General features: G+C 34.2%; 1 protein-coding gene across 1 annotated transcript; it reads right to left on the bottom strand.

The window, feature by feature from the left end:
• Positions 1 to 99: 99 nt before the first annotated feature.
• On the bottom strand, positions 100 to 25715 carry LOC102808823 (E3 ubiquitin-protein ligase SH3RF3-like). Its single transcript, XM_085497879.1, has 11 exons — positions 24891 to 25715; positions 20930 to 20988; positions 16031 to 16244; positions 15066 to 15161; positions 14305 to 14396; positions 13913 to 14141; positions 12089 to 12189; positions 10163 to 10330; positions 7792 to 8347; positions 7141 to 7397; positions 100 to 5371 (listed from the first exon to the last, which is right to left on the bottom strand). Exons 1-11 carry the CDS (start codon positions 25254 to 25256, stop codon positions 5203 to 5205), a joined length of 2307 nt encoding a protein of 768 aa, XP_085354005.1. The 5' UTR covers positions 25257 to 25715; the 3' UTR covers positions 100 to 5202.
• Positions 25716 to 26693: the final 978 nt, after the last annotated feature.

Below are 26693 nucleotides of genomic sequence, written 5' to 3'. Positions count from 1 at the left end.
CAGTTTTTGTGTACATTCTAATAACATTGGGACATTCGTGTTGACATTATGCTTCATATTATAACATACAATAGAGAAGTAAAACAAAGAACACACACATTTATACTTTGCTTTATATTATTTTTTACTGTCACGTTTAGTGTTAACATGGTAATACATTCCTCCTTAGTCAATTTAAATATACAGGAAGAAAGTCAAATAATAAAAATATGCAAAAAAAAAAAAAAATCTTGGCATGAAATTCAGCAGTTCATGTCCAGGTACTGTTGATTCATTTCTAGATACGCGATGCAAAAAACTTCACCATTAAATAAAAAAACTACTAAAAATTGTCAGTCATGGGAAGTCAATGACTTAAAATTAATAATCAGGAAAGAGGGCATAGGGCCCCCTAAGTTAATAATAGAAGGCAGATTTGAAACTGTGCAAACCATGACTGCAACATGAAAAGAAACCTACAAAGAACATGAATACATTTTTGTTGGTGGCATTAGTATATGTAGATGAATACATGATATTTTTTTATGCATTTGATATGCATAGTGAAATGTTTTTTTGAAAAGACACTACCAACAGAATCACTTGCAAGTCAAAAAAAGCATTTGTTGCATTCAACACAAGTATCAACTTTGATTATAAATGTCTGCTAAACAAACTGACAGTTACAACTTTAAGTTATGTAATCATTACCTCTTTGGAATCACTGAGTCCTGCAAACTGCTTAATTTTTAGGTGCTAGGAAATTCTCAATTTGACAAAATTTATAGAAGATAACATTTCTTGCTGACACAGCGTTATAGGACACCGGAATAATTTTCAATGCTACAAAATTCTGTGATTTTCAGTGTCTTGCGAAATCAAAATGATTTACAGTTTGCTTGTGATTTCATGCTGTAATACAACTTACATCTGGAGTACCAGGAATATCACACATTAGCCGAGAGTTTACTCACAGAGAGCTGATCAAACTACACGCGTTGTCCGTTATGTCAACAATTTTTAAAAAGCACAAGGCTTTCTTATAAATACAAATACAGAGATAAGTTTCCATTTTTCATCTAATATTACTAAAACAGTTTACAGAATGACAATTACAAACCAAACTGAATTTATACAAAATTGCATTTATATACAGACTATCAGAAAATATATAATTTGACAGGAGTGAAAGGAAAGGCCCACAGAGATCTTATCAAGGGTGGAAAAGCTGCAAGACTTGTTTTTGCCCCGCAAAGAGTTCTATTCTCTTCTGTTCATCGTGCCCACTGATGTAAACATGGTTACATAAGGTCAGGGAGTCAGTGGACGTGATTGTTCATAGTGAATAGAACACTAACGCTCTCTCTCGATCAACAATAACTGCCAGGCACTTACTAACGTACAAAGTTCATTGTTGTAGTCATGGTATGAACATGGTGTATACAAAACTCACTCATAACAAAATTATAAATTATAAAAAAATATATAAAAAAAGTAAACTAAAATAAAAGCTACTTTTAATGCATATAATTACTGTATCTTTGAGGGGAAAAATCAATGCTTCTGAATATTCAACTTAATTAATTTTTACTCTTAATAAAGACATTTATCAGTAATGGAAAAATGCAGCTGAAATGATTTTGTTAAAGTTGGAGATGAAAATGACTGTTTACTTCATTAGTGGCACACCTCCAACACCATTGCATGCCTGCCCTAAATGCTTCCAAACATCCTATTTGTCAACACACCAGACGGAATCGGACTGATATGTTTAAACGAGAAATATTGATACATTTGATTATGATATGACTATTTGTGCTTCCAATGGTAAAATATGGTTGCAAATTTTACGAAAAATAAAATGGTATACCATCGATATCATTTTGATTAAAGTAAGAACTGTTACATGTTTGAGTTTTCTTGTTTTATTTTTCAAAAACAAAAGGCCAACACGGATCAGACAACTTAAAGCGGGGGAGTCGTTACCTGCACATGTGTCAGATGGCCATACAAACAAGCGTCTACCCATGAGCCTCTGCATTTTTAGCGCGTGTTGTTATCGTCGCTTGGGACTCAATTCCCACTCATGCGCAGGTGACGCCCTTTCGCTTTAAGCACTGGGAACATGTGTAAATAAAATATTTACATACCTAGTACATCCCATGGGATGTATACCAAGCACAACATGGTGTGATGTGGTGGATCATTTAGTCTTGTTCAGATTTCACAATTTTCAACAGCCAATTAGAATACACTATTTTTTTACATGGACAGTAGCCACACCCATGAACTCTATTGCAGTTGGTCTGATCTCTGTTGAACTATTGTAATGAAACATGGACAAATTATAGCTAATTGATACTTTCGGTAAGATAAATAACATGTTTTTCAGTTTAATGAAATTGTTCAACTTCGATTGTAGGTTATCTTACGACTTAAGTTAACTGGAACAGCCAAAAAAATGGAAATATCAGAAATTGTTCATTATTTACAGAAAATATTGCAATTTTTTTTTTTCAAAATCAGACTTGTGTTATGTAGGCACATAACTTCCTAGCAACATCTACCTAACAATGGGAAGACTGATATTGAGATTAACTTGTACTTTTAAATTTTAACCCTGTTATTAAAGATATAGTATCACAGTATTAAATAAAACGTGTAAAAATAACTAAAGAAGAAAAGGTCAACCAGTGGAAAAAAATATCGAAATAATGGCAGAATTCTTTTTTGCACGCAATACCAAATAAATATAAACAAATGATGTTACCATTTTAATGTGTTGCATTAATTAATTATGTCTGGCTTCCAAAAATACTTGATCCGTAATTATTGTTTTGAGCACACAATTACTCAATATATCAATATTAGATCAATCTAACCCAGATTCTTGCTGCATTTCACTGGTTTTATACCATTACACACAAGCCAAGACAAGGCCCAATCCAACACTAATTAAACATGTTAATGTATTCGATGGTTTGTGACAATCAATCCAATTTTAACAAAAATATATGTCGCAGAGTTTGGAACTCCAGCAACTACAGAAGTATATGTTTGGCTCAGTGTTACTTGCATGTATCCATTGACGACAAAGTGCTATTTCAACCTGCCAATCAAAATTACCCATTGTCACTTCATGACTGTACCAACCACACGGTCTAAGCACTTGTAAGATGGAGGGAATTGGAATAAAGAGTTTCAGAAATTCAGCGTAAAAACAATTAAAGTTTTGGTTCATTCTCCTCCTGATGTATAATGGTCAGTAAAAAAAAATAATTTGAAGCGAAAAAACAAGTCACATTAATCCCCTAGAGAGAAAGAATAATCACATTGCACTTCAACTACGTTCATATTTCAATACCAGAATCATGGATGATAATAAAGATAGTAGCAGGTCTGTTACAAATCTCGTACAGAGTTTTACGAAACAGGGAAATAGACAAGACCAGGCATGTGTTAAATAATTGTAATAAGTATGATATCAAAATATGCAACCTGTCCAGTATTGCACACTGCACCCTATCATATTAGGACAATTTATTACCAAAAAAGAAAAGAAAACTTTGAATATTTTGAGGGGCTGTGTTTCAGAGAGTTACATCTCATCTGAGCTCTTTGCTTCATTTCTACTGAATTTTTTTTTTATCCCAATGATGCAAAATACAAAATATGTACATTGATGAGCAAGACAGCAATCCAACACAAATAAGTAGTGATCCTGCCTACCTATGCTTATTTTCTGCTCGCAAAAATAACTGGTTGACCTGTCTAACCAATAAGGATTTGTTTTTTCAAATACATGATTATTTTGTAATTAATAATAAGTAATACTATCTAATGATCTCTTTAAAATGCATTGTTTATCGTTTTCTAAGTTCACATGAACTCATGAGAAATTTCAACGTGGATAAAAGTCTATGAATTAATGCTAAATCTGGATAACGCTAAATCTGGATTAACACTAAATCTGGATTAACACTTAATCTGATGTCATAACTCACCGAAGATAGAAAATTATAAAAAAATGGATATGAAAGTAATTTTCTAAGAACAAATTTTCAAGAAATAAACAACAATTTTGTAACATCCTAAACAACGTATCGTAATGACCAGGACAGTAACTAGATGAAGTGAATTCCGACATTTTATCACATCAACATTATTAATCCCAAAAAAAAGTTTTTATTTGTTGTCATAAATTTATGCAGATGGACATTTTCTTTTTATTCATTTTTATCCTAAAATCGAAATCATATTTGTTATGACAATACATTGCATATTGAATGACAATTAAACAGCAGTGCAGTCGTCATTAACGTCATTAATACTATCCATAGTGCGCAAATGAGAAATAATTTTAACAGTAATCTTTGTAAGAAAGGCACTATTCGTCTGTCCGATTTAATATGTAGTGTTGAAAATTTGTAGTAAGAAATGTTTCAGAGTGGATGAAAAGAGAAATTAAATGACGACTAAGTTTTTTTGAAAAAAAAAAATGATCTGTATAACTTTCACATTTATCAAGTAAACACGAGACTGTGTTTCTTTTCGACAATCTAGGGGGTGGATTGATGTACACCAGTATCTGCTGTCATAATAAATAACGAGTACTTAGGGGAGCCAAAACATGAGATAACTACCCAACCACAATGCTTTGTAACAACTGTAGAGAGCTGAGGAAGGTGGTTACTACTGTTAAGACATGGGACCCACACTATATGAAATGTATCTATGCATGCGCGTCAAATGCATTATTCAGTGCAATAAAATGTTATCACACAGCTCGATAACGACTGCTCTTTTCTCAATCACTTTAGAGTGACGAACATGATATCATAATCACAAACAATTGTGACGGCCTCAAATTTGGATGAGGAGAGACAAACAAACAAACAAACCCATGCCACCTATAATAGCATCATTTGTTTAAAAATGGGAACTCAAAATTCATGGACATACATGATTGTATGTGTGTTTGTTTTTATCTACTCAATCTAAAGCAATCTTAATATCTTAGTTTAGAATTAAGCACCCATAGGTTGATAATTAAAACCACACAATGAGTGTTTTGTCATATCTGGTGGATTTAAACACCCTCTATGTTGATATTTATAATCACAATTCCATATTTGGTCATATCTAGTGGAACATTCAATATCCGCATATTATAGTCAGCAATGATAAATAATCATGCGTCAGTTTCTTTCTGAATGGCTTTCATCAAAACTTGTCCACAAAGCTTCCTGGAAATAGTCCAGTTTTTCCAGTTCTTTGCAGGGTTCCCTTGTACCATCCATCGTCTCGTTTTTTATGCACATAAACCGTGTCACCGATTTTCAGCTCAAGTTCTTCATTACTTTGCGGTGGATAGGGCACTATAACACGATACCTGTTGAAATGGAACACAAATGTTAGTTTGTACATTGGTGCATGTGACAAGTAGTGCACACGGACTTTTAACCTGAAGGTAAATCAAACTTTGCATTTTGTTTTTGCTGTTTAATTATTTAAGCGCATTTGTGAGGATGAAAGTACCACAGTCATTGCATCATGTCGTGTTCAATATACAGTACATCCCTCACGACTTGAATTTCGAAAATTTAACGTTTATTTTAATACACAAAATTTACTGCAACACATGACTTTCGTTTACAGTTACTGTGATTGTAAATTGTGAGAAATTGAAGAACTATTAAAATAAACAATTTTTGAATTGAGAAAGTAGTGAAGCCTTTGCCTTCCATAAAAAATGTCACACCTTTCAGATATACGATTATTACTATTATTAAAAACCTGTTATTCAACACATCTTGACTAAAACCTAGCGAGAGGTAAATTATTTCCAAAATGGCTTCCTCACTTTTGAAAAACAACATTCACAGAATACCGGTACATACGTTCCCAAGATGAGTTTGCAGTGATTTTTTGTTTCCCAAACTAAATTTACTGTTACCGAAACCTATTTAGATCATTATTGAATATACTACGGGTAAGTGCCTTTTGACTTTCAAGAAGACTCTCCATATGTACTGGTACTAACCAATCAATTTTGAACACCATGACACAAACTATGTTTAATGATGACTGTGGTGTGTATTGTTAATATGTTAATAATGCCAACTACTGTGGAATACTTTATTTTCGCTGGAATAAATTTTCGCTAAAAATGCTTTTCGGGCATTTTGTGTGGAATTTATTTTCACTGATTTTTGATGAGTTTAATGTGGAATATGGGAAAAAAAGTATATTCGCTGGATTTTATTTTCACGGAAACATCCGTTCAGCGAAAATAGCGAAAATAAATCCCAAGCGAAAATAAAGTATTCTACAGTAATTCATCATAGCTACGCATAAATTATGGCTGACATAACCAGATACAGGTCCAGAATGGTTAGGATTTAGTATTTGTGGAAATACTATTTAAACATGCTGAAATGGTCAGACGAGGAAGAGAACATGTCATTAAAATCCAACTTCTGAAACAATAAAAGATGAGTAAAGTGTGGGAAAATTGAGTTTTAGAATTCCGGTAAAAATTGGGAACTTAAGGAGTCAATAGACATACTGGTAAATACAGTCAACTTAGGGAGTCAACTCACTTGCTAAAGATGGAACAAAGAAATAACAACCTAGGAAAGAGAGAAGAACTGAGACAAGAATGCTAAATCAAGTCATTATACTTTAGTACACACACATAACAGTAATTAATATCACAAGTAAATGAACAATGGTTCATTACAAATGGATGCTCTAATACACTTCAGAAGTCTGTATGCATGGGATGGGGGAGATATGAGCAGGACTACAGGGACAGGAATGGTTTTCTTGCAGAACCCTGAAGGTTTTTGCAAGAGCGTAGAGTTAGAAGATCATCTAGGGATGGGCTGATAAAAAGTAAAAAAAGAGACTGAAACGGATTCTTGAATTGTAGCGGTTAATTGAGAAGATAAAGAAAAAAAACAGCAACTTTTAAGGCATTTGACATTTTTACTGACCTAAACAAACCAAAGAAAATAAAACACTGTACTTGTCAATCCAAGTTTAAATGACAAGTAGATTGAATATAATTGTGTCTCTATAAGTTGATAAATGGTCATATTACATGCTTCACTCAGTCCCAAAATTTATGCAGAATTTGAAATAATGAAGAGAACTCACCTCTCTCTGACTAAAGGTGCTGTTTTAGGTGGTCTACTAACACCACTGGCTGTGGCACCAGCTGACTCATCAAGAGATTCCGACTTCCTGTGGTCAGCCAAAATGCTTGAATTATTCGAACTTGTTTGATCAGGCAAGGACTCGGAGCGCATATGTCTGCTTTCGTCCCCACTTGGAACCATCCAAGGTGGAGGAGGAGGAGGTCGCGTCTTTTTGAAAACTTGAAGCTTCTTGAATACTTTCTCTTTGTCTCTTTTCTGGAATTGTAAGTGCATGTGACAATTCTTTTATTTTTAAACAAAACCACAATCACTGTGTATGGAAAATATACTGAAAAATAAATTTTTGCAATTTCATGGCATTCATGAAAACAAAATTTTGTGTAAGTCGCTGACACTCTGCGTTGCTGGACCCTAGGGCCATTTTTCCTGCTGCAATTTTCACCGAATCAGGACATTAGCAAAAATTTGTCTTTCGTGAAATCGACGTGGTTTACAGTTGACTTAATACACAAGTGTATGTTGTTTGAGTAAAGGCAGACTGAGACCGAGTTCATCAAACAGTACAGGGGGTTTTGGAAACAACAACCCCATTAATTGAAATAAGCATACCGGTACATTAATATCCACATTCCACAAGTAAATGACTCACCTTGTCAGACCTGGCATACGGTGACTGGTTACCTGAAATCTGAATGGCAGATTTATTGGGAGGTGTGATAGTAGCTGCGGCAGCCGAGTTCAGTGGCTGGTAGCTTCCGACGTCCGGAGAAGAGTTTGAGGTAGTTGACGCGGGAACGGGAGGTGCATTAGCTCTTGGTACAGGAGCTGGATTATTTCTCGAGACAGAAGTAGGATTAGTTCTTGGTACCGACGCCGATTGTGTTCTTGTTGATGACGTTGACATACTACTAATCGGTGGTGGCGCTGGTGCATTGTGCCTCGTAGATGTCACTTCAGTTAGACTGCTTGCTGGCGTGGATGTTACTGCTGGAGTAGCAGTTCTGGTTGTGGATACAATTTGAGCAGTGTGACGATGAGCATTCGGTGAAGAGTTTCTTCGAGTGGAGGGAGGTGGTGCAATTTTAATGGGAAAAGTCTCTGATTGTTGCTGTGTACTCACAACGTTATCTCCTCCACTACTTTTACTGAGGCTTAACCCACCACTTGTTCCACTGCTCGTTAATACTACTCGACTCTGTTCAGGTCTAGTAAATTTGGTAAAGAAAAAGAAACAATCTAGGTGAAGGATCAGGAATTTTTTTTTTAAGTTCTGACTACTGCTGATGGAATGTTACCATGGGAGCAATTCAAATTGTTTTTGACAGACAAGAAACAATACTAGCGTGCAACTCATAGAAAATATACTAACATCATGAGCTCATTTCGACAGATCAAACTTTTGGGCTCATGCGACTAAGCAATAAGTAAAAAAAACAAGCAGCCTATCGGCTGAGATAACTCCGCTGTTAGCAATGCACATTTCAATTAAAGAACTGAAGACATCATTAGAAAATGAACAATATGAATAGTATCAAAGCAATCGGACTTTACAGTTTTTAACAAGAAGTCGAAAATATCACTTTTTACCAAAAATTACAAAATTATTCACCAAAATAAATTAGAGAATTGAAGATATCATCACAAAATGAACAAATCTGAGAGAGTTCCACATGTAGTACCTATATATGTAATATCAAAGCAATCGGACTTACAGTTTTCAACAAGAAGTCGAAAATATCACTTTTTACCAAAAATGGCAAAAATATTCACCAAAATTAGAGAACTGAAGATATCATCACAAAATGAACAAATCTGAGAAAGGTCTACATGTAGTATCTATATATGTAATATCAAAGCAATTGAACTATTGATTTTTAACAAGAAGTCGAAAATATCACTTTTTACCAAAAATTACAAAAATATTCACCAAAATTAGAGAATTGAAGATATCATCACAAAATGAACAAATCTGAGAAAGGTCCACGTGTAGTACCTATATATGTAATATCAAAGCAATCGAACTTGTGGTTTTTAACAAGAAGTCGAAAATATCACTTTTTACCAAAAATGACAAAAATATTCACCAAAATTAGAGAATTGAAGATATCATCACGAAATGAACAAATCTGAGAGAGGTCCACATGTAGTACCTATATATGTAGTATCAAAGCAATTGGACTTGCGGTTTTTAACAAGAAGTCGAAAATATCATTTTTTACCAAAAATGACAAAAATATTCACCAAAATTAGAGAATTAAAGATATCATTACAAAATGAACAAATCTGAGAGAGGTCCACATGTAGTACCTATATATGTAATATCAATGTAATTGCACTTGCGGTTTTTAACAAGAAGTCGAAAATATCACTTTTTACCAAAAATATTCACCAAAATTAGAGAATTGAAGATATCAACATGAAATGAACAAACCTAAGAGAGGTCTACCCAAGGTACATATACACCAAGTATCAAAGCATTCAGGCTTGTAGTTTTCAAGAAGAAGTCGAAAAAGTAAAACATTGACACGGATGACGACGACGGACAATCACTCATATGATAAGCTTCGCTCGACAAAGTCGACAACGGAGCTAAAAATATAATCTCAGAGTGCCCCCCTCCCAACATTTTTAACATGAATGACATGCTCATAGAATGACGGAATTCAAATTTAGAAGTTACAATTTTAAACTAAATTTTGAAATTAGAATTACTTTGCAAGGTTATTCAACACACTGCTTTACACTGAGTCCTTAAGATAGGGAATTGGTACATGAACAACCTTACACCTGACACCAAATTAACTTAACCAGATAAACTGTTATCGGCCAATTATTTTCTTATGAATCATTATTATACTTTGAAAACTTCTGTGTCTAAAACCATCAGCTTGCTATCATTGAAAGTGCCCAAGTCGAACCAAACACCAAAGAGATTAGGGGATTGATACGCAGATTTTCCTGATCAGTTTTTTTCAGGACCTTCGGTAAATCATCAAATATTTCATTTTATGGTTACATACCTGTAAAGCTGTACATAGTTACCAGGAAAGACGCCTTTATTTCCATTCTGTAATGACACACCTCTATACCAACCATCTTGGCATTTTTCAACAACGTTATACAATTCCCCTTTTTTCAGTTCAAGTTCATCGGCTTTATGCGGTTTGTACGAATATATTGAACGGTAACTGCAAGATCAAAGAACGATAAATTTGGCGAAATAAAACCAGAGACAAAACAGGTTTAGACTATATAATCACTTTAATAATGAATGATTGAACAATCAAATCTGGGTCTACTTTTTCCATCATTAAGAAATAGATAACACAAATCTACTGTTATATTTGTGTTGCATTCATAACAAGTTATTTGATTCTTGGGACACATTTTATATTCTGAATTAAGAGGGAATACACAATAAACTTTTCAGAATGCAAGAATGCTAGCGATCATTTCAGTGTATTGTTTGATTATGTGTTAAATTTTGCCCACATATAGTGTTCCAATGCACATGGACTCACAAAGACTTTCTTCTCTTCTGAATTACTGCATGTCACTATAACGGTAATTCAAAACAATGCAGAATCTTAGCGAATCATCGTTTTTATTCCTTGCAATGCACTCATAAGTCAGTCCATCAAATAAGTCACATAAAAGTTCTAAAACCAAAGTAAAGCAGGAAATGCGCCCAGAGTGCGTGTTAAGTAGGCACACACTACATTTATATATTTTTTTCCCATTTTTCTAAATAAGACAATATGATATTCTAAATGAATACAAGTAACATTACTATTGACATGCAAACACCATCTAAACAATCTCTGTGTGTGGAAAAAAAATTATTTCTAGAAATTTGCTTGTTACATATACCGTACTCGACCGCGTTAGCGCCCATGCCCGGGCAAGCGCCCACCCCCCACTTTTGCGCAATTTTTATATTTGGGGTCACATTCGGCAAAGCGCCCACCCCTTCAAAATGCAACTAATTTAAAACTTGGTCTTGCGTAACGAATCTTGGTAATCGTTTTTATATGATACAGCGTGGATATCGACCGCTGTGAACATGTTGTGAATGCGTAGAACATGGTAACCGTGCGTAAACTACGCTTCGACAATGACCTGTTAATACAAGTAAAATGCGATAAATATTTCATGCCATATTCAGTTTACCTCTCAAAAATGGCTAGTTACTAGTTTTTTTGAAAAACAATGTTGTTTATTCGCTGAAATCAATTCCAACAGATCGTACTTCAACATCGATTATTCACTTCCGCATTGCGTTACCGGAAAGTCTTCGGGAATTTCCGAAGAATTGCGTCAGTACAACACAGCATTCTGATTAGTTAATAACCAACTTTGACCCATTAGGTCAAACGACGCTGCTGTAGGTCAAATCTGCAATTGCATCATGGCGGAAAGTGATTTTCATCGAGAGTTTGCGTACGATCCAACAACTTCGTCAGTGGAAATAATATGACAATTTTGACTTCGACTGTGTTCCAACAGACTCAAATGTTTTTAATTCCGTAAATTATGGTGGTACGTAATTATTATTGTAATAAAATGTGCATATTTTTTGTGATCATTTCTGTTTCTTCATTGTGAAAATCAATGACGACGCAAATTAATTTAGTAATTTGATTTTCCCTCAAAGACGTAATCTGTCACTTGATGAATCAAAATTTTCATTTGTACTCTTTTTCAAGGGGGGTGCTCGGGTAAGCGCCCACCCCTACAAAATTGTGATTTTCTGAGTTGAGGCCCCTGGGGGCTAACGCGGTCGAGTACAGTAGTACATTTGCAGAATACCTGTAGCAACAAATTGGAATTAACATTCCTACAACATGTTACACAGCAACATCCTGAAAAGACCTCAAAAGACCTCTGTTCTACTCAGTGTTAACTGTTCTAGACTGGTGGAATAATAAATTAACAGTGAGACTTACACTAACTGTGGTGGGGTATTCTTTGGTCTTGGTCTGTCACTACTTGTCACACCCTGTGTCGATCTTTGAGGCAATACTGGAATGGGAACTAAAATACCATCCTGAAAGCAACAAATAAAAGAATTATAGAAGTTGTTAAATCTGAATTATCCAAATTATGTAAATGATTTCTATTTCCAGTTTGTTTTATTTTCAAACCAAATACATTGGTCCAAAAAGCTATACATTTCAATGAAAACAATGGCCCAAAGAATCGTACATTTCAATGAACCTACTTTCCAAAGAGTCGTACATTTCAATGAACCTGCATTGTACTTTCCAAAGAGTCGTACATTTCAATGAACCTACATTGTACTTTCCAAAGAGTCATACATTTCAATGAACCTACTTTCCAAAGAGTCGTACATTTCAATGAACCTACTTTCCAAAGAGTCGTACATTTCAATGAACCTACTTTCCAAAGAGTCGTACATTTCAATGAACCTACTTTCCAAAGAGTCGTACATTTCAATGAACCTACTTTCCAAAGAGTCGTACATTTCAATGAACCTACTTTCCAAAGAGTCGTACATTTCAATGAACCTACTTTCCAAAGAGTCGTACATTTCAATGAACCTACTTTCCAAAGAATCGTACATTTCAATGAACCTACTTTCCAAAGAGTCGTACAGTCGATTTTTTGGAAAGTAGGTTCATTGAAATGTACGATTCTTTGGAAAGTAGGTTCTACTTTCCAAAGAATCGTACATTTCAATGAACCTACTTTCCAAAAAATCATACATTTCAATGAACCTACTTTCCAAAGAGTCGTACATTTCAATGAACCTACTTTCCAAAGAGTCGTACATTTCAATGAACCTACTTTCCAAAGAATCATACATTTCAATGAACCTACTTTCCAAAGAGTCGTACATTTCAATGAATCTACTTTCCAAAGAGTGGTAGATTTCAATGAACACACTGGCCCAAAGAGCCATACATTTCAATGAACACACTGGCCCAAATTATTAATTTATTTCTGAAATCTCAGTCATATTCAAGTTGAAAATGACCTGGCGCTGATAATATTGATGTACATTTTAACCAACAGAACAGAGGAAGAAAAAGCAAGCATAACCATGATCTAGGTCAACACTTTAAACACACATTAAACAGGCAACTTAGCGAATTAATATAAAGCAGTCCATGATAGGCTGAGCTACAACCCCTAAGCATACAGAGACTGCTCACAACCAAAATGTCTAGATTGTATATTATTGATTTTGAATCATAATTGATTTTTCTATTATGTTACAATGTATATTTTGAGCATATTTATTTGGCCTTAAATTCACCAATTTGCCTTGGAAACAGTGTTATTGTAGTACACATGTGCTGTCATATTTTCAAACTTTTAACTACGGGACTATGATATCAAGGTAACAATGCTGAATGAATCTACCAACTATGCAATCGCTTTTCACAACTTTCTAAGCAGTTCGTCGTTGATTTTTCCGTTTGCGTGATAAACTGCTTATATACGAGACATTTTCGAGACATTCACTTAATGTTTTCGAAATTTAACTGCAGGATTGTCCTGACAATGACTTAGGTTAAATATACCTGACCAACAGTGGGTTTTTCAGACTCTGGGATTCCTCAAAAATAATCTGGAGAGGAAATTCTGTAGGACTAATTTAACATGCATCTAGGACAGTGCAATTTACACCATGTGCAGCCATAGAGGAAATTTATTGAAACCATGACACAAGTCATTGAATGGGACAAGCACTAAACACTTTTCAAACTTTTCAGTCAGTGCGAGGAAGAAAACAGAATAAGTACCTGCATTGCAGGAGGTCTGCTGCTTCCCTGACTAACTGGAGTTGGTTGCAAGAGTGATGAAGTCGATGGTTGCGGAAACTGGGTCTCTAGTAAGGTGGTCGCTGTAGGGTTACTGCAGCTAATCAGGACGGGAGCGCCTATCTCCATTGAATGCCGCTGTGTATCCTTACTGCCTTTGTTGGCATTTGGAAACAAAGTAAACGAATGCCTCTTCTGGGAACTTTTATTCCTAATAATGCAACAAGTAAAATATGCAAAGCGTCATAATATTGTAAGCAGGTTTTATTTCATGCGAAATACATATTTTCATGAATTTTGTGTAAGTAAATTATGGCTGTTCGTTTAGTGTTTATATCATGGCTATAACAAGACAGTGGTTTGTTGATACATACCTGCTATCTTCCTCTACACTATTTGGTGCTGAACCATGACTTGCTTGGTTTGCAGGATTTATTCCAAACAACGAACATGCTGCTTCGTTCAACTACAAAAAAACACAGAATGACAGAAAGGCATCACTAACTATTAATAATAACCTACACATACACAAGTAAAATAATTTCCTTTGACATTTCTACAGAATTGATGATACCGAATATAATATTGAAATCCCATAAGGCTATCCATAAGGTTATCATTCGTGACTGATGGATTCTGATTAATGTTTTAAAAAATGAGGTTTTGTCCATTTTTGTAGTAATCAAATTGAAGATGAATATCACATGTTCTGATTTGCCCACAATATGCCAATCATAGACTAAAATTTATTCCACACATTTATTTTTCTCTTGCAGCAGAATGGAAATTTATTTCGTTAATTAATTCAAGTAATTCAAATACATTAGTGAATCTAGGTAATTTTATTGTATTTTCATTACAGAAGCGCCGAAAACTTATGGAATCACCTGGGGAGGGTTTATTTATTTTCAAGAATATTTAATGTTGTACATGTAAGGCCCATGGCCTAGAGCACTGAAGTAAGATAAATTTATACTTTAAAAAAATGATAAGTTAAATTTACCGAAAAAGGCAAAATAACATCTGTTTTGATTTTTTTTTTAATTCTTGAAGAGAACATGAGTATTCACCACTAGCATTTGACGATGTGCCTCATTCTAAAACTATGATTCCATGTTATTACTGAAAGACTTACCTCAACATACGAGAGTGGAAATATCCCAATCTTATCACCCTTCTGTCCTTCAGCCCAATTCTCATCTACTTGTTTGATCACAGAAAATATTTCATCCTGAAAATACATAAATATGTACAGAATTCTCTGCGTTCACACACAAAAAGTCTGTGTTCAAATTAAGTCTAGTGTTCCTATGTATATATCAGGGTCAATGTAATCATAGTTGAAACATACAGAACTAAACAAAGATGCTGATAAATAATATTTGCTTTAAGTTAAGAGTGATTCTAACACTATATTCAAATCACATAACAGAGGCAGAGACTGTAAATTAGCATTATTATAATATACAAAATTAAATACTATTTTCTGACAACAAACAATGTCATTTCTTAACAAGTTTGCAGGTGGAAGCAAACAGTAATGTACCCATATAACCCATCTGAGCATTATAAGAAAGTACAAATTATCCCAAAAATTGAATTAGTTAGCTCTTTGGGTACCACCATATTTTCCCGCCTGTTTTTAGGTATTTTTCTATAATTTTTTTTTAATTTTTGGACACAATGTACAATATTTTCTATTGGCAAAAATATTTTGATCAAAATGTGGAAAAAAGTTTGTGGGTTTTGTTTTGTGTATAGTGACGAAAGTAGATTTTGGTGCTTGAAACATTTTACCTGCAGAGAGATGGAGACAATGACAAATATGGTTTAGCCTTGTCAGCAACAAGAATCTGAATTCACATTCACAATTCTTTAATATTCAATTTTTAAATTTTTTTTTTCAGTTTTATTCAGTTGCACAAGTTGTAAAAATTGCACGAGTCCTAAGTGTTTACAAGTATCCAAAAAAATGTTTGCAGTTCATTTTGTTCAGTTATTTTAGAAAGAGATAATATTTTACCATGATTTTACTCAATGGAAAATTTACTCCCATGATGCATTAGTAGATGCAATGCTGCAGTAACGAGTCAAACATACCTTGGAGAATGAGAGGCAGTCCTTTTCATCCTGATCAGAGATATCAAAGTCAAATAAAGCTTTACATTGCGGTGGATCTTTCGGTAATGGAGTTATCACTTGGACATAATTGGACGGTAAAAATCCAATATGACCTTTCAACTCTCCCTGAAACCAATTGTCGTCTATTTTCTTAAGTAGATAAATCATGTCCTCTTTATGGAATGCCAAGTCGCTGTGAAAAAATAATGAAAAAACAGACTGTGTTGTAAATGTGCACAGTGCCCGTAATGATTAGGACACACCAATACAAGCCATTGGCCTTTCAGAGGGACTTGGTTTAATGTCTTTGGGTACTTTCATTTGATGACACCAATACAAGTCATTGGACTTTCAGAGGGACTTGGTTTAATGTCTTTGGGTACTTACATTTGATGACACCAATACAAGCCATTGGTCTTTCAGAGAGACTTGGTTTAATGTCTTTGGGTACTTTCATTGGATGACACCAATACAAGCCATTGGTCTTTCAGAGAGACTTGGTTTAATGTCTTTGGGTACTTTCATTGGATGACACCAATACAAGCCATTGGTCTTTCAGAGAGACTTGGTTTAATGTCTTTGGGTACTTTCATTTGATGACACCAATACAAGCCATTGGTCTTTCAGAGAGACTTGGTTTAATGTCTTTGGGTACTTTCATTTGATGACACCAATACAAGCCATTGGTCTTTCAGAGGGACTTGGTTTAATGTCTTTGGGTACTTTCATTTGATGACACCAATACAAGCCATTGGTCTTTCAGAGGGACTTGGTTTAATGTCTTTGGGTACTTTCATTTGATGACACCAATACAAGCCATTGGTCTTTCAGAGGGACTTGGTTTAATGTCTTTGGGTACTTTCATTTGATGACACCAATACAAGTCATTGGACTTTCAGAGGGACTTGGTTTAATGTCTTTGGGTACTTACATTTGATGACACCAATACAAGCCATTGGTCTTTCAGAGAGACTTGGTTTAATGTCTTTGGGTACTTTCATTGGATGACACCAATACAAGCCATTGGTCTTTCAGAGAGACTTGGTTTAATGTCTTTGGGTACTTTCATTGGATGACACCAATACAAGCCATTGGTCTTTCAGAGAGACTTGGTTTAATGTCTTTGGGTACTTTCATTTGATGACACCAATACAAGCCATTGGTCTTTCAGAGAGACTTGGTTTAATGTCTTTGGGTACTTTCATTTGATGACACCAATACAAGCCATTGGTCTTTCAGAGGGACTTGGTTTAATGTCTTTGGGTACTTTCATTTGATGACACCAATACAAGCCATTGGTCTTTCAGAGGGACTTGGTTTAATGTCTTTGGGTACTTTCATTTGATGACACCAATACAAGTCATTGGCCTTTCAGAGGGACTTGGTTTAATGTCTTTGGGTACTTTCATTTGATGACACCAAAACTAGTCATTGGCCTATCAGAGGGACTTGGTTTATTGTCTTTGGGTACTTACATTGGATGACACCAATACAAGCCATTGGTCTTTCAGAGGGACTTGGTTTATTGTCTTTGGGTTCTTTCATTGGATGACACCAATATGAGCCATTGGCCTTTCAGAGGGACCTGGTTGATACTTGCATTGGATGACACCAATACAAGCCATTGGCCTTTCAGAGGGACCTGGTTGATACTTGCATTGGATGACACCAATACAAGCCATTGGCCTTTCAAAGAGTACTAAGGTACTAGTAGAATTATTTCTAAGTTAGGTTGAATATAACTATGCATTCTTTTATTCTTCTGCTAGCAATTTTACTGTATTTGCATGAATTTTATGTGAACAAATATTTCTTTTAAAATATACTAAGATTTTCACATACATGTTCATGTACATGTCAATATAATACACACTGAGCAAACACGTTTCAGTAATAAGCCTTCATAAATAACACCAAGGCCCATCATTTCAGCATCACTGTCAACACATGCTGTGTGGGACAGACAGGTGCACCACTGGTTTATAGTTGTGATATGAAATGCAGTCTATGATAACATGCAGTGCAAATATATGGCAAATAATATGTTAACCCTATTAACCTAACAAGCCATGAGTCATTCGTCCATGTTCAAACAGATGATGGAGTAATCATGATGAAGAGTAATCTTGACTGATAATCTCATTCTCTACAGCATACCTGTGTACTGGAATGACCATGTGACCACACAAAGTACGATAGCCGGGGTTAAATATAGTTCAACACTAAATTTATTCATTCTACTGTTGATTGTATTAATTAACTAATTAAAACAATAACTCTCCATCCACATCAATTCAGATTTTCTATTTGAAACTTTATTTGCCATTTTTTTTTCATTTCAAAGTATACAAAAATATAAAAACAATACTGTATACTGTGCATACGAAGATTATAAACGCAAGTTTTACTAAATGAATAATAAACCAGCATTACATTACTGCCAATTAATCACAAACGAAACATTAAAACTTGAATGCAGAGTATAAGTACAATGTAGGTATTCGACCAGCAAAATTAAATGGTTCAACATAACTTTTTTATTTGAAAACTCCATAAACTCATTATGATTTTAATACTCCCAGAAAATCAAAGCATATTTATCTTTCGTAAATCTACATATGAAAACTACACAGTTATATATTTCAGCTTGTAATTAAATTGTCATTTTTAATCTACGTAGATTTAGGGTGTGATTTATAAGGAAAATGTGATTTCAATGATTAATGGTGCGCTTTAACCCTTGCTTGCATATTACTTTCCGGATAACACTAAGAGCTGGTTAATGTAGTCAGCAAGTAAAATTGGCCAGTGCATTAGAGTAATAGCTGTTCATCTATTACTGAATCTAATGTGCTACTTACATGTATCTGGCAATTCAATTTTAAAATATTTGAATTATTTACCCCTGAATGTTATAATAATTATAATTTTTCTCTCCCAAATTATGAAAAAACAGTTTGCAGATATTTCGTTACCTTTTTTCAATTTCTTTGGTGATTTTAGACCACAAATGTTTTCCCGATGAATTGTTTTGAAAAAATAGGATAACACATTATGCAGGATTATTTTTATTTTTTTGGTGACATAAGTTGACCTTTGTGTTCAAAGGTTTAAATCAATAAATTTTCATAAAAAACATGAATTTTAATTCAAAAGTAAAATTTATCAATATTATTTAACTAATTGTGTGAATGCTACAAGGTTGTCGCCAGGACAACCGTTAGCATGTCAACACTTTTGAGTGTAATGATAATCATTCATAAACAAAAATCAACACAGCTGCATGCCTGGGTTGACATTCCAAGCAACATTAATGACAAATCTTCAGTTTAGAAAAATGGTTTAAATTTATAAAATATCTCAGATGTTTAAAGTTTTGATTAATAGAAGAAAACAATGCTTTATCTTTTTTGTTATTTTTCACCTGAAAATTGAATTATTGCAATGTTTGAATTTGTTTTGTTAATACTAAAATTTGTTAATTTATCAATACTATTATTTTTTTCAGTCGTTTTTTTTTAGTCCGTTTCTACTTTATATTATATTTATTAAATATGAGAAATTGTTTTGATATCAACTGAGAGGTTATTTAGTTTCTAACTGTACATTATGAAAGATCATAATTATAAAGTATTATTTCTGTTCTTTTTTAGAAAATTTTGATTTTTAGAAGAAAAAAAATTACACTTTCATGAAGTCAAAACAGAGAGCATGTTATGACAATAAAACAAAATACATTGACCAGTAACTTTTTATGTTTTCTCGGCCTTTTGGAATTTTATTGAAATTCCTGTAAATGCTTTAATTATTCACTGGATTTTAATTGTCATATACATGAGCACATGTGCCTTTAGTAGAACAAATACGGTATGCTGAAACCTTCTACAAAAACTTTACTTTACATTGTACAGGAGTTGTTAAGGCTGGTCACAAATTTGTCTTCGAAGCTTTTTTTAATCGTTAATTAAATGCTTCTGAAAAATTGCCGATTTTATACGAGACTTTGCTACCCACAGATGTAGGTGATCCCTGAAAGTATACACCTACTAGGATTTGCAAAATATTCCGTTAAAAGGTTGGCTGATAGTTCTTGTACATGCATTAGTAGGTGATTAATCCAAATTAAAAATAGAAGAAATCATTTATCACATCAAATTAAAATGCACCTGTTATACACAGTTAAAAATGTAAAGAATGAATGCATCAATTACATATGTAATATGTAGCGTAGATCTACCATGCCAGTTAACATAATAAGGTTATTTCTTAATTTTTGTGTTATCGTAAAGATTCTTTCTTTATACAAAGGTATAATATATAGAATATTGTCTATTTCTATGTTTTGCAATTGTCCCACAGTATATATGTGACTGTTTCATGTAATGAATTCTATTCATATGCAAAATTAGCTAATTAATTGTTTAACAGTTTTTCTTCCAAGCCTAATCAGATCTTACAAATGTTCCATAGTATATGTCTGCTCAGTTTCATCTGATTCTGATCACTGATTCGTGAGGTATCATGATTTGAGTTTTGCTGCACAGACAGACGAACAAACAGACAGCATCAAAACATAAGCTCCCATTGGCTGCCAATGAGTTAAAAATAAAAAAGTTACACCTACATTTTATTTTTGTTTTCAGTATTACCAGAAACACACAACTTGCTTTATTTCGCCTTACGCAAATTAAGTAATCAATAATATTTGAAGTAGAAAGCAGGTAATCAGGTCACTTACATTTGTAACATATGCTCACATGACATACAGTGAAACCACTACATTACATAATTGAAATGAATGACACAGTGACAAGGTTATTCACACACCCTCACAAACCCCTGTAGTGCAAGTCAAACATTTACATAATATCAACTTACCCAGGTTCCTTGCCTTCAAAATTATATAAACCCCTTGCACATGGTTTATTGGTATTTTCCTGGAATAAAAATTAATAAATATTTAAACAAAAAGGACAGGATGTTTTGTCTGAGTCGTTCCATTCAAAGTTTGAATTATATGACGAGGCTTTACTTTTACAGCCCAATTAGCAACTTATCGGTGTCTTATAATGTATGTGATCATGTAGTTATCCAAACTATGCAATAAATTCAGCTCAGCCCTACCAGTAATAATAGGATAAAACTGTGTGACTTGTGTGGAGGGGCAAACCAAACTGTGACAGTGTGTGTACTGAAAAATACTAAATATTTTCTCTTGGAATTAATTTTTGTTGAAGGGATGATTCAGTAAAAATCCAGCGAATATACCTTTTTTCGTATATTTTACATTCAATTTGTCAAAAATCAGTGAAAAGAAATTTCATACAAAACACCCAAAAAGTATTTTCATCGAAAATTAATTAATTCCAGCTAAGATAAAGTAATCTACAGTACCGGTATATGCATAAAGTGCTCAATACTAGTAAGTCAGAACAGAACAGAGCAGAGCAGAATAATATTATTTTACATTCAAACATAAATGTATATCACCATGGGAACTGTTTAAAATAAAAACATCAAACTAATGACTTTTTTTTTCATTTTAGTGTTTCCCCATAATAAGCAAATTCAGCTGAGAAATATTGTGTTTTCATTTAAAATACACCATGTGTATTTGAGGAGAAAATGCATGAACTCTGGTGAAGGGAATGTTTCTCAGTGTGCCCAATTTCACCAAGAAACATTACCACCTGACTGCGAAAATTTCTCAAAAAAAATTAAAGCTTAAAAGAAAATGTTGATTCATGAAAATTATTAATAATTCACCATTAATTTCTAAATTGCATAAATTAAATAAATGGACAAAGAACTAATCAACAAAATATAAGGAATGTATTTAATGATATGTTAAATGGTTTTATCAGAGATCATGCATGTACCACTAAATGCATTTGCTTTTCATTGACAGAATGTAACAGTTTGGATCATGTTTCACGTCCTATTCAAACTACTACACTTTACAACTAAGCTGTGTATCAAAACACTGACAGTCATGGGACTGACAAGTCCCTTTTGTCCATGCGCTAATACTAGTACTATTCTGCCAATTTAAATTTAGTTCTCTACCATTTACAATCCGACTTGTAAAAGATTTTGAAATACCAGTACAAGCATGTGGTCCCTTCTTGAGGGGAAAAAATCATTAGTAATCGATGTCTGTCCTTAGCTCAGCAGTATTCTATAGAATACATGGCAAGTTAAATCACGAGTAAGGTCGGCATGACCTGAATCAAACTATGAACCATGAGTCACACTAGGTGAGTGCTTTAAGGCAGGGACTGTATTGACCATAAATTCCACTTCCCAGGCCCACACAATTTGTGGGTAAACATGTATAAAGGTTCTAATACTGAGACCAGCCTGAGTTTGGAATATTTGGGTGCACTAGCTGTGCATGTTGTATTGTAGATGTGGAAACTGACGTGCATGCCATGTATTTAAGATTTTTTCAAAATTTAAGACAATATAATTGCTAAATATATATAAAGTCAATGATAAAAAAAACTATTGGCAACTCAACAGAAAAGTCAAAATACATGTGGTATGTGTCCACTAAGTGTCAGTTGCAAATCCAGAAGTCACTGAAGTCAAGGACACGTACAGCAATGTAATGACAGTGGATGTAATTTATCTGTGGTTTGATCACACATGGACCACCATATAATCACAGAAATGCACAGTGGTAATTCTTTAAAAAAAACAAAAAACATGCAGATCATGCATGCTGGAAACACATTTTATTTCAATTCGGTATCCGAGATTGGCTACGAATCAAATGAATACTGAAACAAAACTTCCTTCTCGCAAACATTAGCTAGCAAACCCCCACTGTCAAAAGAAAACTTCACGATTTGATGGTAATCACAGGGACTATAAATTCCATGAATGTCAACATGACTCCCTGTCTAACATAACCCAGTTAACTCTATACTGCTAGAAAAGTTCATGATATTCTTTCCTCGAAATATGAGAAAATTTGTCTCCATAAAAACAAAAGGCAAATTCTGTAATGATAAAATATATTGCTCCCCACAGCGTCTGTAACGAATTGTGACAGGACAATGTTTTTCTGTAATTTATAGCAAGCTGATATAACACCATTGACCATATATTACATGTATAATAATAATAATAGTGATATCACCAGCTTACATATGGGTCACATATCCTAAGTGAGAAGCAGTCATTTTTATTATACATGTACCCCAGCATACATGTTGTATTTATTGGACATTAATTTTACTATTTTCAATTATAAATCAATTCCATTCCACATGAAAATGTCAATTTAAAAATCCCACTGGAAAATTCATAAACCCTGTCAATGTACTTAATATAGTGAAATAAAATAATAGTGAAAACTAAAGCTTTTACAGAATTATTTCTCTGATTCATGTCTAAAACAACAAATTTTGGGCCCTAGTCATGGTTGTTCAACGTACAATGCAAAATCTTATGGGCTCAGTTCAGTTACTGATTCAAATTCAAAGAGAAAGAAAATAAAACTATTTCACTTTTAATAAAGATATAAGCTGAAATGTGAGAGAGGAAATCTTTCTAGGAAATCAAGTCTCCTGAACACACTTGTTTTCTCAGGAGCCTTTCAAAAAAATCAGTCACCACATTGGATTTTTGTTTTAATTTCAAAAGACCAAATTAAAAGATAATCTGATATATTAAATGTAAATTTGACAAAAAACACACATTGCTTGAACTTTTGTGGTTTAAATCAGGAGTCTTGAAAAAATGTAGATTTTGTCAAGTTATAAACCATTTGTGGCATGAGAGACTCTATTTACCGGTAGGTATTCTTGTGAATACCGGTACCATTCAAATTAGTGAGTTTTTGGAATAAGTGAAAAGTAGCTCATACATGTAATTCAAATTTATTCTACATGTACCAGCCAACTCTTTGGTATTACCATACCACCTGCTGACACCGTATTTTCAGCAGGCAATGCATTGAATAGTGTACATTGCAAATCTAAAAAATACACCACCAACAATTCAACTCGACCTCAACTACCTTGACCTATATGTAATAAATATATTTGGCTTTGGAGTATATGTATGTATAAAATTTCAAGGTTTTTTTCTACACATGTATGGTTACTTTGACCAATACTTATGTGAGAGTGCATCCAAATATACAAATAGAGGGAATCTATTGATATGCCAGCAAGGGCTTATAGAAGGCAACCTCATACAGTACCTTCCTAGGTTTCATAGAAAAATGGCCAGGTGGGGACACTTTCTGTGGAATGATAGCAGGGTTCTTCCCACCAGGGCATTATAGAGTAGAGGTTCGCAACTGTGAAATTTCTGATAAACAATAGAACAAATTTAGCATAACAATGAATACAATGTAAGTCATTAACATATTCTATTGTTATGTAAATTAGTCGATATTGTATGCAATTTTGCTGGAGAGAACACTGCATAGAGGTTAAAATCTCTTTTTACCTCCATGGAGAAATCAAGTTGACTGAAAGTGTTGAAGTCCGCTCAGGCAAGTTGACCATACCAGAAACTTGTAAATTCACCTTTGGGGCTATCTTTTCATTTTAATTATTTAAAGTGGTCAACATATACTGTAAAATACTTTATTTTAGCAGGAATTAATTTGCGCTGAAAAGACTTCCGTAGGGAATTTATTTTGACGAGTTGAATGTGAAATATAGGAAAACAGAAATGTTCGCTAAATTTTATTTTCACCGAATCACTCCTTCAGCGAAAATAAAGTATTTTACAGTTGTTGGACGTGCATGTTTCCTGGTTTATGTTTGACCCCAACAATCACATTACAGTCATAATGGAAATGTCATCTGATAAGGATTACCTGTGTTTTCCCCGTTGTGGGTTGGTGATCGCTACCAGCACGACCTCCCGATCCAGTATGACCAGACCTCCCACTGGCTTGTTTACTTTTACTGCTCGGTTTCTCAGGTGGTCCTCGTTTACCGACCAAGCTACTGCTCATCCCACCCAGAAGTCGCACAAGAAGAATGTTCGCCGGTAGCTGATCAACTGAACACCGAACCAGCACTCTGCATTCTGGGCACCGCAGCTCTTTTCTGGAGTTCACAATTTCTTCTAAACAACGTTTGCAGAAAGTATGCTGACATGGTAAAACTTTACTGCTTTCGTCCAACCGTTCCAGGCAGACCGAGCACTCGAGAAGATCGTTGAGAGAGTCCTCATCCATGACGATCACTAGGCACTACTACTACTATGATGGCGGCTTTGAAACCGTTTGTAAAATGTTTTTTTTTTTTGTAATTTAAAAAAAAAAATATAAAGCAACCCCCAAATTACCTCGGTTGGTTCACCCCCATTTTGGGCGATTTAGTTCTCGCCTCATAGAAAACAATTTGCCGGCAGCTCACCGGACCATTAGCTCGACTCCATGATGATCGCATTACTCACAATCCCAATGTCGACGACAGCGTCGGTTGAATCATTCTAACAGACAATGAGGGGTCTGTTTAAATGACTTTGACCAGGCTGGTGAGGCTACTCATTCAACTGCTGTGCCATATTCAGACAATTGTGGTATATCCGTCGATTCAAGGGCAGAATTTTAAAAGCGAAATAATAAACATAAATCACAACATCAACACACCAAGGTTCGCCATATTGAACCGGAAGTGCCGGACCACAGCTCGGAGACCATTCACTCATCCGCGAAATCAATACGCCAGAATTGGGTGAAATAAAGTGCAGATAAGGGTGATAGCAAACACACACTATTTATGGAATGTTTAATTTGTTTGATAACTTAATGTATATTTTTTAAAGTTTCTACTCCTAGAAAGAAATGCATTTCCAATATAATACAATGAGTTAACATTATTTTATTTTTAAAATTATTTTATCGCAGATTGTAACAATAATTCGAGACAAGGATATGTACCCAGTCAGTTATACAAAAGACCTCAACAACTACAGAGGTATCACTCTAAATTCCTGTGTTTCAAAAATTTACAGTAAGGTTATTGAAACAAAGTTAAGAAAATTTGTTGAAGAAAATAACATTCTGGGAGAAATTCAGGGAGATTTTAGGGAAGATAGGAGATGTGAGTATCATGTGTTTACACTCAAAGGTATAGCGTCCTTAAGGAAATCGAGTAAGAAATCTACTTATGTAGCATTTCTTGATTTCTCAAAAGCGTTTGATAGAGTTTGGAGGGATGGTTTGCGAGTATCCTTGTGGAAAGCAGGAATACAAGGACAATTATGGAATATTATAGATGACATGTACGAGAATGTTTTTAATAAGGTCAATTTTAATGATATTGAGACTGAATACTTTGAAACCAGTGAAGGTGTAAAACAAGGATGCGTTTTAAGCCCCCTACTCTTCTCAATTTATATAAATGAATTTGCAAAAATGTTATTTGAATCAAAACTAGGGGTGAGGATAGGAACACAAATAATTCCAGGGCTTTTCTGTGCAGATGATGTAGCTTTAATAGCAAATGATGCAAGTGAACTTCAAAGTATGCTTGATATAGCAGCTCAGTTCGCTAGTAAATGGAAACTCAGTTATAACCAATCCAAGTCACAGATAATGGATACCAGTTTTAATCAATCAATGAATCAATAATTAACCAACACAGCAGTTTTAATCGATTTGAGTACG

The sequence above is a fragment of the Saccoglossus kowalevskii genome, chromosome 4 (genome assembly GCF_978046115.1).
Source record: "Saccoglossus kowalevskii chromosome 4, keSacKowa6.1, whole genome shotgun sequence".
Classification (NCBI taxonomy): domain Eukaryota; kingdom Metazoa; phylum Hemichordata; class Enteropneusta; family Harrimaniidae; genus Saccoglossus; species Saccoglossus kowalevskii.
Note: the sequence above shows the minus strand (reverse complement) of the source record. Positions and strands in the feature narration are given on the sequence as shown.